The 14,901-nt window shown below is 57.7% G+C and overlaps 1 protein-coding gene across 7 annotated transcripts in view; it reads right to left on the bottom strand.

Moving 5' to 3' along the window:
* Positions 1 to 1,895: 1,895 nt before the first annotated feature.
* The window catches only part of CACNA2D2 (calcium voltage-gated channel auxiliary subunit alpha2delta 2), a 139,430-nt gene continuing 126,424 nt past the window's right edge, over positions 1,896 to 14,901 (bottom strand). The window contains exons 20-39 of one of the 7 annotated variants that reach the window (XM_060402525.1): positions 14,735 to 14,806; positions 14,559 to 14,620; positions 13,625 to 13,701; positions 12,476 to 12,496; positions 9,745 to 9,805; positions 7,296 to 7,393; positions 6,898 to 6,988; positions 6,734 to 6,796; positions 6,499 to 6,602; positions 6,034 to 6,132; positions 5,852 to 5,940; positions 5,617 to 5,667; positions 5,312 to 5,383; positions 5,062 to 5,214; positions 4,865 to 4,917; positions 4,691 to 4,746; positions 4,430 to 4,556; positions 4,233 to 4,341; positions 4,054 to 4,143; positions 1,896 to 3,927 (exon numbers count right to left, since the gene is read on the bottom strand). In XM_060402525.1, the coding sequence (XP_060258508.1) occupies positions 3,796 to 3,927; positions 4,054 to 4,143; positions 4,233 to 4,341; positions 4,430 to 4,556; positions 4,691 to 4,746; positions 4,865 to 4,917; positions 5,062 to 5,214; positions 5,312 to 5,383; positions 5,617 to 5,667; positions 5,852 to 5,940; positions 6,034 to 6,132; positions 6,499 to 6,602; positions 6,734 to 6,796; positions 6,898 to 6,988; positions 7,296 to 7,393; positions 9,745 to 9,805; positions 12,476 to 12,496; positions 13,625 to 13,701; positions 14,559 to 14,620; positions 14,735 to 14,806 (1,680 nt within the window). In that variant the 3' untranslated portion in view covers positions 1,896 to 3,795. Of the gene's footprint in view, positions 3,928 to 4,053; positions 4,144 to 4,231; positions 4,342 to 4,429; positions 4,557 to 4,690; positions 4,747 to 4,864; positions 4,918 to 5,061; positions 5,215 to 5,311; positions 5,384 to 5,616; positions 5,668 to 5,851; positions 5,941 to 6,033; positions 6,133 to 6,498; positions 6,603 to 6,733; positions 6,797 to 6,897; positions 6,989 to 7,295; positions 7,394 to 9,744; positions 9,806 to 12,475; positions 12,497 to 13,624; positions 13,702 to 14,558; positions 14,621 to 14,734; positions 14,807 to 14,901 lie in introns of all 7 variants that reach the window. The other 6 variants (XM_042236172.1, XM_060402526.1, XM_042236175.1 and 3 more) reach the window with 6 other exon arrangements.

Raw genomic sequence — 14,901 nt, 5'->3', positions numbered from 1 at the left:
GGGAGGCGTGGCTCCATGTCTGACCGTACATCTGAGTGGGTGTGTCCTTGTAGGCAGGTGTGCGAGTTAAGAATGTTGGATGACCGGGCGCGAACTCCTGGAACTTCCACGGTCGGGTGTATGCCTGACCCAGGTTGGAATTCTTGCTCTGTCATCTGACGGATGCGTGGCATTGGCCAAATTCCCGAACTTTATTGAAACTCAGTTTCATGGACCGTTGAATGGAGATGATGACGGGACCTACCGTGAGGATCCAAGGGGACTGGGATGTAAAATGCAGTCCACCCTGGTTGCTCAGCGAGTGTGCTGCCCATGCTGCCCTTGTGTACAAGTGAGGTGGAGCCCACACTTGAACTCCGGTCTCCAGCCCCAAAAGGGGTGAGGCAGGACCTCTCTCAATGACTCTTCCTCACCCAGTCAATGGATGATCCTGATGGAGAGGTCTCTCCACACAAACTTGAATCAGGCTGGCCTTGGACCCCTGTCTCACTGCAGTGGTGGCTTCAAGCAGCCACCTGAAGCTACCTGTGCAAAACTGGATTTTTAAAATGTGCATATAATTAATTATGTAACAAAGCACATTTTAAAAGTACAGAATCCCTTCCTTTCCACCAGCAGTACAACTGCTGATGTGTGCATAGTCTTCCAAATCACACGTGTTGCTATGCCTTAACTTTGGGGTCTGGGTTCCCGCTGGATGCTACGCAGGGGTAGGGTTGCTAGATTTAGCAAATCAAAATACAGGCCAATGAGATTTGAATTTCAGATAAACAATTTTTTCAGGATACATGTGACTCCAATTTTTATAGTTATGTCCCATGCAATGTTGGGAACATACTAAAAAATATTAATTATCTGAAATCCCAGTCAGATTAGATGTTCTGTATTTCACATGGCAGATCTAACCCAGGACCTCTGGGGCTGTTGCCGAGCATGGGAGCTGTCTCAGGGACTGCTAGTCTTTGCTATGTGGCCAACCATTGTGGAGGGTGAGGAAAGGTGTCTTCACTAACGCCTCGAATGCCTCCTTTCATTTATTTAGCATCCGAGGTTCCTCAGCCACAGGCAACCTCATCTTAGAAACCTTTGGTGGTTTCTTGCATCTGGGAGGAAGGATTTCTCCTAAGTCTCAATTTGCTCACCAGAAGTATGGAGATAAACTGGTATCTAACTCTTAAGGTTGTGGTGAGGACTCAGCTGGGTGAGTGCAGAGTATGGAATGTGTACAGTTAAGTGTCAGTGGAAAACCTCTGCACTGGTGGTTGTCTTTCCCCTTGAACACAAAGGTTGCACAGTAGGGTTCACTAGTAAGAGTTAGGATTAAAATGAACAAGGGTGTAGGGCTTGCCAGAGGGAGGCCTGAGAGGATTTGCTGAAAAGTATTCAGAGCTGTGTTCTAGTGTGAGCAGCAGTGGCCAGAGAGGCCCAGGCCTCCGCTGGGCTGGGAAGGAGCACCCATCATGCTTGCAGGGGGTAGGCAGAACTTGGCTTCCTCCAGACAGCCAAAGTGGCCCTCCAACACCAGGCCATGGACTTGGACTGGGTATTCACTTTTCATTCCACGTGGAGGACCTGCTCACTAGGCCCCAGTCTGATCCCATTGGCCAGAAGCTTGCGTCTCATCTCCATCTTCTTTCTTCCATGGTCTTGGCCTTGAGCCTCTGGGAAACTTTTTTTTCTTTAAAGAGTTTTTCCTGAAGGCTTTTGAGATGATTATAGAAGACAAAGGATGTCAAGGATCTGGCACTTAGGAGACCTGAGAAGCATCAGGCCTTCCACCCACCAGAGACCTGGATTGGTATGGCTTCACTCCCAAATGAGTGGTAAGTGCTCAGGGCCACCTATCTTCAAGCCACCCAATCCTCACTCCAGGCAGACACAGTGTATGGGAACCATTTGAAGTGAAAATATGAACATTATTTAATAACTGATCTTCTGTAATAAACCATTTGAAAATATTTTACAAGGAATCACACACACAGTATTTTACAAAGTTTCTTGACTTTTTTGTCGCTGTTGTTTTTCCGACTTGTCTGTACAAAATAGAACAACCAAAAAAAAGGGCAGATAAAAGGAAATGGCCCCCCAGTCCCCCCCAGATCCCCCGAGCCCGAGGTGAGGGGACAGCCAGGTCAGGTGGGTGATGAGAAGGATCAGACCCAGCCGGGGGTTGGACAACTACCTGATGGGGATTGTTTTGTCTGCTTTTCTTTTTTAAACTTAAAATATATATTAATTTTTCTGTATATGTTTGATTCTTTTTTATTTTTATATTCTCCATTGAGCACCTGACTACACTACAGTTACACACACGCCCCCACAAGACATGGCTGGCGTCTAGGCTGGGTGTACAGCATGGGTGCCCACCCTGGCACCAGCAGCAGGCATGGACCATACATACACACACTGAGAAAGCGACAAGCAACGTAACATTAATTAACGGAGCCATTAATTAATGCATCACCCTCCCCCCTCCTCCCAGTCCATCTGAGCCCCACGGCCACATCCCCCTGCCCTCAGTCCCCCAATGGCCCCCAGGCTGGGACGCCTTTGAGGGAAATGACCAGAATGAACGGTGTGAAGAGATGTTCCCAGGCCCAGCCTCTGTGTGTGCACAGAGTGTGTATATGTGTGTGCATATGTGCAAATGTGTGTTCAGGGAGGAGCAGTTTGGCCAGGGAGTGTGTGTGTGTAAGAGGGAAAGATAGGCCTGAGTGTGTAAGGGCCAGATTGGGGGTGGGATGATCCAGCTAGGAGTGATCAAGTCACCGCCACTAAGGCAAAGGGCGATGTCTGGTGAGAGTTCCTCTGCTGAGGGGTGCAGGCAGTGGCATGTGGTCCCCCTGGGGGCCTGACACTAGTGAGAAATGGTTACAATGAGCACCTGGCAGGGTCACGGGCATTTAGGGGACACTGGCGGCAAAGTTGGGACAGAGGGATCTTCCCTCTTTGCCCCAGCATTTGGCACTGTTTGACATTCAGCTTTAGAGACAGAGGACCAGCTGGGTTACAGGTTAGATTAGAGGGTGACGGTGAGCAGGAGATGGAGCCTGCATGTGCCAACCCTCCCACCAACCCCTCACCCTGTGTAAGGCTTTGTGAGCCCCTACCCTCACCCCGCTCCATGGTGTGTGTGTCTGTGTTTGTGTGTGTGTTCTCCTGGGTATGTCTAACATGAGTCCAGTTTCTGCCCTCAGGGCTCCAGTTGTGTATGGGGTTGTGTCTTAGCCAGTGTCTCTGTCACTGTCCTGCTACCTGCAGGGCTTGGGGAGGGATGGCTGTAGGCCTGAGAGAGGCAGGAGCTCACTGGGGGCTCTCCTGCCAGGACTTAAGCTGGGATGATGCACAGGCCTCAAACTGCCCATCACCATTTCCTCTATTATTCCCCGGGAATATAGATTTAGTCCTGGGTGGGGTAGAAGGGACAGGTTAGAGGAGTCCAGGTGGGGCAAGGCCTAGGTCTCCCACACAAAGGGAGCCCCAGGGCAGGGCGGGCAGTGGAGGCCTGGTTTGGCACCAGTACTGTGGCCTCCCTGGCCCAGCCCTCAGGAGTGGGTGAGTCCAGTGGGAATGAGAGGTCTGGGGACACTTTGACAGTTCAGCAGCGAGACGTGGCTTGGGGGCCAGAGACCTGCAGCGTCCTCCTTCGCACCCCCCACCCCCACCCCAAGGCGCAGATTCTGGGGGCCAGGAGCGCTCAGTTCCTTCATTGAGGGAGGGGGCAAGGCTCTAAGGCGGGGAGTGGAGGGCAGGGGAGCAGGGAACGGCGGGGAGGCCTGCTGGGGGGAGGGACACTCAGAGTGGCGTGGCGTGAACTTGAGGCTGCGGCCGGGGAGGCAGGCCCAGGAGGAGCAGCAGCTGGAGGGACACCAGGACGCCCAACGACGGGGGGAAGGAGGCTCCGCGGCCACAGTCTGAGGTATCTTCCTGTTGGGAAAAGACAGGGAACAGCCGGTCGGCCCGGGCGGGGATGGGCAGGGGGCGTGGCAGGGCCGCACTAGCCCTGGGGAGAGTGCGAGCTGCGGCTCAAAGCCGCCCTCCCCAGCTCCTTACCGTGGCGTTGTAGTCGAAACAGATGTGTGGGCCTCTCCGGTATCGCGGTCTCTGCACCAGTTCACACTGCTCCGGGCCGTCCGCTGGGCATGGGTGGGGAGTCAAGGAGGCGGCGGCATGGAGCGGGTGCGCGGGGGTGGAAGGGGGTGGGCGGCGGGGGGCGGCGCGGGCAGGATACAGTGTGTCTCCTTCTGCAGTAGCCGGCCGGCCTCACACTGGCTGCACAGCGGCTTCTCGGCCACCACGAAGAGAAGGTTGGTGTTGATCAGTCTCTGCGCGTGGAAGAGCCTGGAGGCAGCACAGAAGGGCGGGGTCGCTGCGGTTCTCCCCGCCCCCTTCGCCCCGCCCTGCCCCTCTGGCCACGCCTCGCGCGCACCTGGAGCAGTTTCCGCAGTCGATGATGGCGTTGTAGGAGGCATTCACCGAGCCGAAGTAGTACTGGGTCTGTTTCATGACGCAACTGCTCTCGCGCACCTCGGGGTTCCCCTCGGCCTCCGCGGGGTCTGCGAGGGCCCAGAGCGCCTCAGCCCCACCCCTACACCCAGAGCCTGGCTCAGCCATAAGCTCTGCCCTCCCTTTGGAGTTGGTCTCAGATTGGGGAAGGGCTTTGAGGAGGGGCCTCTAAAGCCCAACCTACCTGCCTGGAACCAGCTGTGGTAGATGAGACCATAGAGAAGCTGCTGGAACAAAGACCTGCAGGGCATGGGTCACCGAGTGGGAGTGGTCAGCAGAGGCCTTACCATGCCCCGTTGCTCTCCAGCCTTCCTGGCCAGGGAGCACCCTCCCTCTCCCATTTCCCCAGGGAACTCACCAGGCTGCAGCAGACGTCCACCAGGCTAGGTTAAGGAAGTCTGCAATGGTGGGCTGCAGTGGGGAAGAGTGGTGTGGGCTCCCACTGCTGACCAGGAACCCAGGTCACCCCCAGCTTGCTCGTTAGAGGTGGGGGGATCCTCTGTGGGCAGGTCTCCCAGTCCCCCCATCTCCAGGCCAGGCATTGCTGAGGCTCACCACAAAGATGCCCCGGGGTGCAGCACCCAGGTTGCCGGGGGGGAGGGGGGCACAGGCCGCCTGGTAGTCATAGGACTCCTTGCGGGTGTAGAAGGAGTTATTGTAGAGTGCCAGCATCAGGTTGGCATCCACTTCACTGAAAAACCTGCCCACCTGGGGATGCCGGGGGGGAGTGCGAGTCACAGGCCTGGCAGTGCCATGCCTCCAGGAGTCTCAAACCCATACCTTCCACCCTCTTCCTGACCCTCACCTGGTCCCACTGATGGTTCTGGTTTGACAGCACCAGGAATCCCCCATCATCAATGAGGACACAGAGCAGGTCCTGAGAGGTGGGGAAGGGGGAGGAAGGTGGGGAGGGGCTCTGGCCCAGCCCTTCCTCCCCGGACCCTGGTAGTGCAGTGGTTCAGTGGAGGGGGCACCATTCCCCCCAGTTCTGGCAAAACTGTGAAGTCAGGGTGGGATGTTGAGACCCACTGGCTAAGGGATGGGCTGGGAGTTGCAATTGGGACTAAGGTGTCTAGGAGTCGGGTAAGCAAGGGTTCAGGGCACACGCACCTCATTGTTAACCTCGCAGTCCATCTCACAGTGGCTGTTGGGGCCACACTGCTGGGCAGAGAGCAAGGACCGTAAGTGCCCACCAGTTTTTCCCCTCCCATCACCCTTTATATGTCGGGGTCCCTTGCCTCCCCATAGGCACCAGAGCCACTCTGAGTGGGAGGACTGGGAAGGGTTCCTGGGGACTCCAGAATGGGCACTTCTGGTCTTACTGCCCTCATCCTTGAGCAAATACCTTCTGAGGCTGGTCCTGGTGGGTACGGTTGCTGGCTAGCACCTTGAACTTCTCAGCCCAGGCCTCTAGGTCCAGCTTAACGCCTACCACTATGGGGGAGAGCAAGGGGGCCATCAATGCCCACTTGCCTGGGCAGCACACTGCCCAGTGTCTCTTTCCCCACCTCTGCCCTGGGTATTCACCTGCTGGCCTCAGTGTACGTCCACCCAGGCTGAGCTCCACAGCTGTGCTGACAAGGATGCCCACCGTATCATTCTCCAGCTCCAGAGGCCTTAACAGAGCTGGGGGTGGGTGGGGTGGGGTGGTCAGGAGTAGGGGCTGGCAGCCATGCTGACCACTCTATGCTGGGCTCTGTGCGCCTAGGAGCCTGAGCCTGAGATGATCTCAGCCTAAGCACCCAGCACCCAGCACCCAGCAGAGTGTTTGGCACAGCCTGTGCTGTGCTGTGTTTAGTCGCTCAGTCATGTCCAGCTCTTTTCGACCCCATGGACTGCAGCCCGCCAGGCTCCTCTGTCCATGGGGATTCTCTGAGAATACTGGAGTGGGTAGCCATGCCCTCCTCCAGGTTGGCACAACCTAGCTTTCCCTTTTTACCTGCCCCAGCCTCAGCTTCCCGCCTGCTGCCATGCACCTGGGAGGACACTCACCATCCTGCTGGGGGGGCCTGAAGACATAGCCGTGGTTGTCCAGGCTGCGGCGGTAGAAGCTGGCATTGAAGGGCTCGGGGTTCTCTGTCCAGTCTTCAGCTGCCCTGGTCACACACACAGAGGTTGGTGGAAGCGGGGAGACTCGTGAAGGCAGTGGTCTCAGCAGAGGCAAGGAGCCAGAGAGGCAGGATCCCAGGCAGGGACAGGATGTCAGGTAGTGGGGCAGGTCACTTACTTGTTGGGGAACACTCGAGTGATGCCACCGTCGGTGGCGGCAAACACGGCCAGAAGGCTGTACCTGGGGGCAGCAGGGAGTTGAGGTCACAGCCCTGCCTTCTGCAGGGCAGGGCTCCTGGGCCCATCCCAGCCTCCTGCCCCCACAGGCTGGGTGGTGCCTACGTGTTGAGATCCTGGTCCCGCCACACACGCTCCACCAGCTGCTGTGTGATGCCTGTGTCCAGGATCAGGTTGTGCAGGAGGAAGTTGTTGCCTGGAACAGGAGGATTGGGTGGAGGAAGTATCTTTTTTTTTTTTTTTTTAATTGAAGGATAATTGCTGTACAGAATTTTGTTGTTTTCTGCCAAATATCAACATGAATCAGCCAATAGGGAGGGAGTATCTTCTTGTGGATCCCTGCCCACTCTTCCCACTACCCCCAAAGCTCCAAGCCTTCCCAGGACCTGCCCTCAGCTTGGGTCTGCATGTTTCCACACCTTCCCAGTGTCTAGGTTCCTCTGGGCTGCCCCTTTTGACTGCCTGGGTGCTGCCCAGACCCAGCCGCCCCACCAGGCACTCACACTGTTTGGAGTCTGGAGTCACTTTCTCCATGAGCTCAATGAAGTTTTTCAGGAACTCGGTGTTGTTGTCTGAGGCATTCAGGTCCTTGCAATACTCTCTGGGGGTGGGGAGGGGCAAGAAGAGTGGGCTTGGGGGGCGCTGTAGAGGGCAACAGGGTTGAGGCTTCCCAATAGGCCTGCCTGGCCCTTCGCCGAGAAGCCCAGGGCTCGGGGAGAGGCATGCGTATTCTCACAGGCTGCAGCAACTATATATGCCTGGCAGGTTACCAGGTCTGAATGGGGAGGAGCTGACCCTCTTGGGTGGAAGCAGAGAAGGAGGGTCTGCGCCCTGTACCCAAGCAGGTTTTCCTTTCTGGCATGGCCCTGCAGAGACTCCCCGCTCTCCTGTGTAGCTGGAGCCACATGGTACACCTGGAAGACCCCAGGAAATGCCCCATGACGACCACAGTGGTGGAATTCCAGCAACGGCTTAGTCAGTCTAAGACTTCGTCCTGCTGCTTCTTTGACTCTGTACCTTTGGGCAACTTGCTCAGGCTCCCTGAGCCTTAGTTCGTTTTCATAGTACTACAGAGGGGTTCAGGAAGTTGGCAGGAACTTGTGGGTCCTTGGATTGGCTATTCCCTCTGCCCAGACTGCTCTTCCCCCAGAGGTGGACAGGCCAAACTTCTCACTTTCTCAAGGCCCTACTGGGTTCAGACTGTGAGTCCAAAGAACATGGGGGTTGTGGGGAGTGGGGAGATCTGCTTGGGGTTCTGCTCCCCAGGAAGTCTCGGTGAGCAGTCCTTCTGCCCTGGTAGATGGAGCTATCATTCCTAATTCCTCACCCACACCCCTGCCACCAGGAACCTCCCTTCTGGCCTGCATGGCAGCAACTTTGTGGGAGCTTTTTTTTGGCTCTGCTGGGTCTCTGTCACTGCGTGGGCATTTATCAAGTTGCGGTGCATGGGCTTCTCATTGCAGTGGTTTCTCTTGTTGCAGAGCAAGGGCTCTAGGGCACATGAGCTCAGAAGTTGTGGCTCCTGGGCTCTTGAGCGCAGGCCCAGAGCTGTGCTGCACGGGTTTAGTTGCTCCGTGGCATGTGAAATCCTCCGGGACCAGGGATTGAACCTGTGTCTCCTGCACTGGCAGGCAGATTCTTAACCACTGGACCACCAGGGAACTCCTGTGGGAATTTTTTAAATGCTCTGCTTCCTGTGGCTGTGCAAGGGCGCACAGCTTTGTGACAGCACCTGGGGCTGGGTCCCAGTCCCCACTTACTCCCAGGGCCTTTGTGCAGCACACAGCCTGCACTTATGTATGTGGAGGATACAACTGATTGATACACTCAGAGTGACACCCACACAGCTGTACTTGGGATACAAGTCACCTGCCATCCCCGCCCCCAGTATACATTTACACTCACCCAACACATATTTATTGAGCTGTCCTGTGCCAAAGATACAGAGATGACAGAAACAAACATGGTCCCTGCCCTCAGAGCTCCCTCAGGGTCCTGTGGGCCACACACAGGCCTCTGCACATTCCCACTGTCACCAGTGCACACAGCCACCCCGCATTTACACTCGGACTCTTACAAATGTACACAAGGACTCACGAATACAAACACACATCTACGGAGTCACAGCGAACTTGGTGGGTGCATGCACACACGTGCACACACAAGGAGGTTAGGAGTATCCAGAGCCCCCGTGTGGTGCCCGGGAGTGCCCATGGGTCTCTGTCAGTTGCACCCACCTGCCCTCATGCAAAGCCCAGGCCGCAGGGGAGGGCTTCACCATCCAGGGGCCCAATGGTCTGCTCAGATGTGGGCCAACAGGCAGAGGGTGTGCACACGAGGGTGCATGCCAGGGATGTTCCAGGTCCAGGCCTGTGCTGGGCCCTGATCCTTTACTTGCCAGAGCAGCTCTTCAGAGCCCTGTCCCCTCTGCCCTGTCTGCACCCTGCCCCCCCCACCCCCCGCCCTCCGGTCCTCAGTGAGCCACCACACCTAGATGGGAGCTGTCAACAGGGGCTCTGGCTGGCTCGGTCCCCACACCCACACAAGCACTGACTGACACAGGACAAGGACGGGTGCGGGGTGGGGTTGTCGGGGAGGGCACCACAAACCAGAGCAGCAGCTGCCTGGTGAGGGGCGTGCTGCGGACAGCTGGCTCGGGGAGGAATCGGCTCTTTCCTGGTGGCCTGCGGCAGGGCAGGGAAGGTCAGCAGAGAGTCCAGAGCCCTCCCGCCCGAGGCCTGGTGGAGCCGAAGCTGTGGGCAGCTGGCCAGCGCTGCCTGGTGCGGTGACATGGCCCAGGTATGCACATGGCCGCACATACGGGGCTATGCATGGCGGGGGACACTGCACAGGACACAGACACACACAGCTCCAGGCAGCAGTGCAGGAGGCGGGGCCAGGGAGGTCGGGTTGGGGGGTGGGGACACCTCAGCAAGGCCACACGCAAGCTACCTGGGAGCAATGAAAACATGTCCTTCAGACTCAAAGCTGCTGGGGAGCAGGAACTCAAAATCTGCAACAGAAACGGGGGGTTATCCGGCGGGGGCTGGGGAGGTGGAAGGCCAGGGGTTCAGAGCTGACGGGGCTGGAGGGAAAGGGAAGAGGGCAGCTGGAGGGAGGGAGACACCAGCAAAGAGGAAACCCGCCACTTCCATGTTCAAGTTCGAGCCAGAGAGAAGGGGCGGGCGGGGAGGGGTGGAGGGCCTGTGGAGACTACAGCATCGCAGGAGGAGGGCAGTTATAGCCAATATGTTGCCCAGGCCTGGTCCTCTGTCGGCAGTGAGTCCCTTGGCGTGGCTGTATATGCTTCCATACGGCTGTATAGCACATATACACGGACACACACACACACATATATATACACACACTGCTATATATATGCATGGTCTGGGGGAGGCGCCAGTCTCGCTCTGATCACATCCATAATGGGAAAAAACCACATGCTGAGCTTCCTTCGCCTCCAAAGAGACTTTGAGGAAGGGGGATTGGCTTTTGGCTGCGGATTTTTCTCTCTCTTTGCTGTAGCTGTTTGCATTTTGGTAGGTCTTGCTTTTGTTCTGTGTCAGGCATCAACATGGCCAAACTGAGGGGGTCTCTCACGGGCACAGACAGTCCAACCAGAGACGGTGTGGGCAGCTGGGGGTGGGCTGCAGTGCATTGTGGGGGTCCAGCGGTCTTCCATGGATTAGGAGGTTGGGTGAAGGGAGATCCTGGAATGTTCCCACATTGTGGGAGGACATCTACGAGCTGGGAGGGCACAAAAGCGCTTCTTGAACCTGAACACTTGCCTTCTTGGGCTGGGGGCCTGAGCGCAGGTGGGGAAGAAGGGCTGGGTCTGGTCTCTCCTTCTGAGGATTTGTCTGGGCTCAGTGCAGCAAGGGAGGAGCTGGGGGCTCCAGAGAACACATGGGATGCTTTTGAGGGACCCACCCATTGGGCCTCTACATGTATGAGAGTCAGCACTTATGTATGAGCGTGCATGTTCATGTGAGAGCAGGTATGTGAGTATATGTGTTTGCATAAGTATGTAAGCACATGTATATGTGTGCAAGGGTCCCTGTGTCAGTCTGTGAGTGAATCTGGGGATGTGGCTACTAGGGCTCCTCTGGGGTTTCTCCCTACCCAGCGGGACTGGCCACCTCACTGGCCCATGTCTGGGAGGTGGCTCTCTTCTCTGACACGCTGGACAACGCACCTCCACATCCTTTCATCCAGATTCTGATCTCTCCGTTACCCCAGGGCTTTACTTTTGTAGAAGCGGGGTCTTCCCTGATCCAGAATACTCCCACAATGCACTGCAAGATTCTGGACTTGGGGTGTCTGAAGGCACTGGGCAGTCACTGGTTGGACTGTTGCTTTCTGATAGGACTGTGAGGCAGGGTTTGGACACAAGCCGACAGGGAAGGGTGGGAGTGGGGAGAGGAGGAGGAGGAGAAAGAAAAAGAGGTGCGGGAGCAGGAAGGGCGACTATGCTATGGTTGTCATTGTTATCAGGGCCCTGCATTGCTGGGGTCCCTGGCAGGGGTGTGGGAGGGCAGAAAAGACAACTCAAGCGAGTGGGAGCAGGGCACGTCCTCCACCTCCACCCAGACCAGTGGGGGCAGCAGGATCCCCTTTGCTGGATTAGGCTGGACAGGGCCACTAGGGCTTCCTGGGGAGGCCTTACTCCCCCTTGGGGACTGGGGACAGGATGTCTCCCCATGACTCTCCATGCCCCATGCCTAGGTGTGAGGGCCTGTCCATGCGCCAGAGGCAGAGGCCCTTGTGTGCTGACCTCTCTCAGTACTCTTGTTCTTTGCTGGGGCCTGTGAATTCTCTGCCTACCTTTTCCCTGAACTCCCTGGCTTAAGTACCTCTGAATGCCAGAAGCTTTTTCTTCACCCCCAACCTGATTCCCTCTAAGCTCCTCTGCTGGCCCTTGGGGGGGGGTCTCTTCTGTTCCCAGCCCTCCAAGTCAGCCTGTATTTCCCAGGGGAACACCTTCCCCATACCTGACCTCTCTCACCAGGAGCAGCCAACACCCCAGGGCAGGGCTGGGCCGTAGGCCTCCGCAAAGTCACCAGGCAAAGGGGCTTCAGCACCTCGGCCAGCGCCCAGTCTGCCTTTGTCTTCTGGTGGCCTGGCTGTTGCCCTAGCCTAAGCCTCTGCCCCAGAGTCAGGGTGTGGGGCTTTTGAAGCCTTTTGTCTCCCCCTGGGAGGGCTTCTGGAGACAAACTCTGGAGAGGTCAGAGGAGAAGGTCTCTCCCTGAGGAAGTCTCACATAAGCCTCCTGAGGACTGATCTACCTCCTACATCTCAGGCCCCCTGCCCTGCTGGGTGGGAGGTGGCAGACAGGCATGTAGCCCTCTCCCCACTGTTGAGTTGTCTTGGAGGGACGGAGAAAATGGAGGAGGGGAGCAGAGGCCTGCCCAGAGGGAACCAGGAGGATAAGGAGAGGGTCTGAGCTCTTAGAACACGCTGGAGACCACCCTGCAGGCAGGGCCCAGGGGAAAGGGCTGCTGGCTCTAACAGAGGTTTAGGGATCAAAGGAAAGGCAAGAACTAGAGGACCCCAGGGGATGCTGGCAGGGAACCTTGGAGAGCAGGGGTTTGGCTGGTCCTGGGCAGGGAGGGGGGCAAGCAGGACCGTGAGGACAGGGGGTGGGGTGGGGAGAGGAGGGTGCACTGGTTCTGAATATACTTGCCCTTCAGTTTGCTGATTGGCACTGGGACAGTCCACCAAGAGAGAAAGCGAGGAAAACAAAAACAACACAAACACAAAAACAAACGAAAAGGGGGAGGGGAAGGGGAGGGGCACAAACAATATTTTATTCAATGGCTGTTTGAATGAAAATATTGTGTCTCATCATCATACCGAAAGGAAACTTCTTGCAAAAAAACGACATGAGAGAGAAAGAGAGAGCGAGAAAACTCAAAGGAGATGAGCCCCAGTCGGCCAGGCAGGTGCGGGGTTGGGGGGCGGGGGGCTCTCTGTGGGGCCAGAGCCCCAGCCTCCCTCCCAGTGACCTCAGGCGGTGGGCAGGCGGGGCCACAGGCTCCCGGAGGCCTCTGGGGGAGGCCCAGGGTGAGCAGGACATGCAGGGATGAGCCACAGGCAGAGGAGCGGGGAGGCAGGAAGAGTGCACAAGGCAGGGACGGTGGGGGAGGCAGGGATGAAGGAGGGAGGAAGGAGCAAAGGAGGGGAAAGGGGAGGAGAGCGTGGGAGAGGCTGAACGGGGGAGTGGGGAGGAGGGAATGTGGGGGACAGAAATGGAGGGACTGAGCAGAGGGAGAGAGAGAGGGTGGGGGCTCAGGGAGGGGAATGGAGGAACGGGAGGAGAGAGGGAGAGGCAAGGCGGAGTGGAAGGGAGGCAGGAAGGCGATGGAGGAAGAAGGTGGGAGAGGAGGTGAGAGGAAGATAAGGGAGGATGAATTGGGGGGCAGAGTCCGGGGAGACCCGGGGGGTGGTACCACTGGGGGAGAGAGCTGTGCGGGGGAGCTGGGGCGAGAGAGATGAGAGGAGGGTGTGTCTTCCAAGAACTCAGCCCCCAGGGGCGTGTGGGGGAGGCAGGCTCAGGAGGGAAGACACGGAGGAGGAGAAAGCAAAAACAAAAACCTCAACGGAAACCATGAGAGAATGGTCTGGAACCAAATCGGAGAAAAGGCGAGCATGCAGAGTTCCACAGACTTTCCGATGGCCGGTGCCCCCAGCCTGCGGGCGCCTCAGGGGGTGTGGGCAGAGTGGGCAGGAGGGGCCACCCGGCCACAAGCGGCTGGCTGTGCTGCCTGGGGCCGGCCAGGGTGCAGGGGCAGAGGCAAGGGTGCAGGGCGCAGGCAGGGGCCAGGCCACTTACACTTGACCTGTAGGATCTGGTCGCTGAGGTTGGCTTGGAGGTAGAAGGTACTGTATGGCGGGAGCACGAGCCCAAGGCTGGGGAGGAGGGGAGGTGGGGAGCAGAGGTCACAGCTGGGAAGGGGAGGCCACACCCTTCACCCTCCTCCCTGTGGCCTTAGAGACCACCAGGGACGCCTCTCCCTGGTGTGCTGTGCCACATTCATGGTCTAGGGGCCTGGACCGGCCAAGTCCCAGACTCTCCTGGAGGCCTCCGAACTCCCAGTCCCAAGGCAAGTTTCCCCATCCCGCCCCTCACCCCAGCAGCCTCCCCCCATCACAGCACCTGGCCAGCTAGCCTCCCCCATGTGGCCAGCAGCACACTCACAAGGGGCAGAACACAGTCAGTGAGCTAGGCTGTCGGGGTGGGGATGCTGCCACCCCCATGAGAGCTGGGTCCAGAGTCCCCAGAGATGCAGGCCATGTGAGAGTCAGCTAAAAGCAGGGCTGCCACTGACACAGTGAGGGAGTTGTGGGCTGGCACTGGAGCGTGAAGGAGGGGACCGTGAGGCACGCGGAACACAGCCAGTGGGTACTGACTGGGCCTGACCCACCGGCTCTGGGGCTCTGATGGCCACGGAGGGATGACATGCTGATGCAGACATCCAGGAAGGTGAGAGGGAGGGGTGTAGAGGGCGGTGGGGTAGCGGGGAGATGTCAGATGTTCTGACCTGTCTCTGCCCTGCACTCCCAGGAGAAACTGCTGGTTCATGAAGGGCCAGTGAGAGACCCTTGGAGACTGAGCACCCAGGGGATGAGAAGTGAGCAGTCTTGGCTGCTGAAAGCCCCAGTAGGATTGGGGAGAATGGGCACATGGGGGTGGGGAAGCGAGCCCCAGCAGGGCTCAGGCTTTGGGGCCCCTTGCCCCTCCCCGCCTGCCCAGCCGGCCAGCTCACCTGTAGTTGGTACTCCTTATGGGCACCCAGGTATAGTTCCGTGTCACCTCGTCTATGTACCTCTGGGAGAAAACGCTCAGTCAGGTACTTGGGGCAGCAGGCAGGGGTGAAGTAGGGGGGTTGGAAGATGAGCTCCCCCCAACCCCCGACCTGCTGTCCCCCTTCCGCCACCTCACCTCATCCAAGGACTTGACCAGGGTTCTGATCTGCTTCTGGCCCTTGTTGCCGTCGATCATGCTCCTGCGGATCTGGAAGGGTGTGAGACGTGAAGGCCGGAGCCCCGACCCTTCCCCACTCTGGGTGCCCCTCCTTCCCCCTCCATCTCTCCTTCCCTTCTCCTTAC

Source organism: Ovis aries, chromosome 19 (genome assembly GCF_016772045.2).
Source record: "Ovis aries strain OAR_USU_Benz2616 breed Rambouillet chromosome 19, ARS-UI_Ramb_v3.0, whole genome shotgun sequence".
NCBI lineage: Eukaryota > Metazoa > Chordata > Mammalia > Artiodactyla > Bovidae > Ovis > Ovis aries.
Note: the sequence above shows the minus strand (reverse complement) of the source record. Positions and strands in the feature narration are given on the sequence as shown.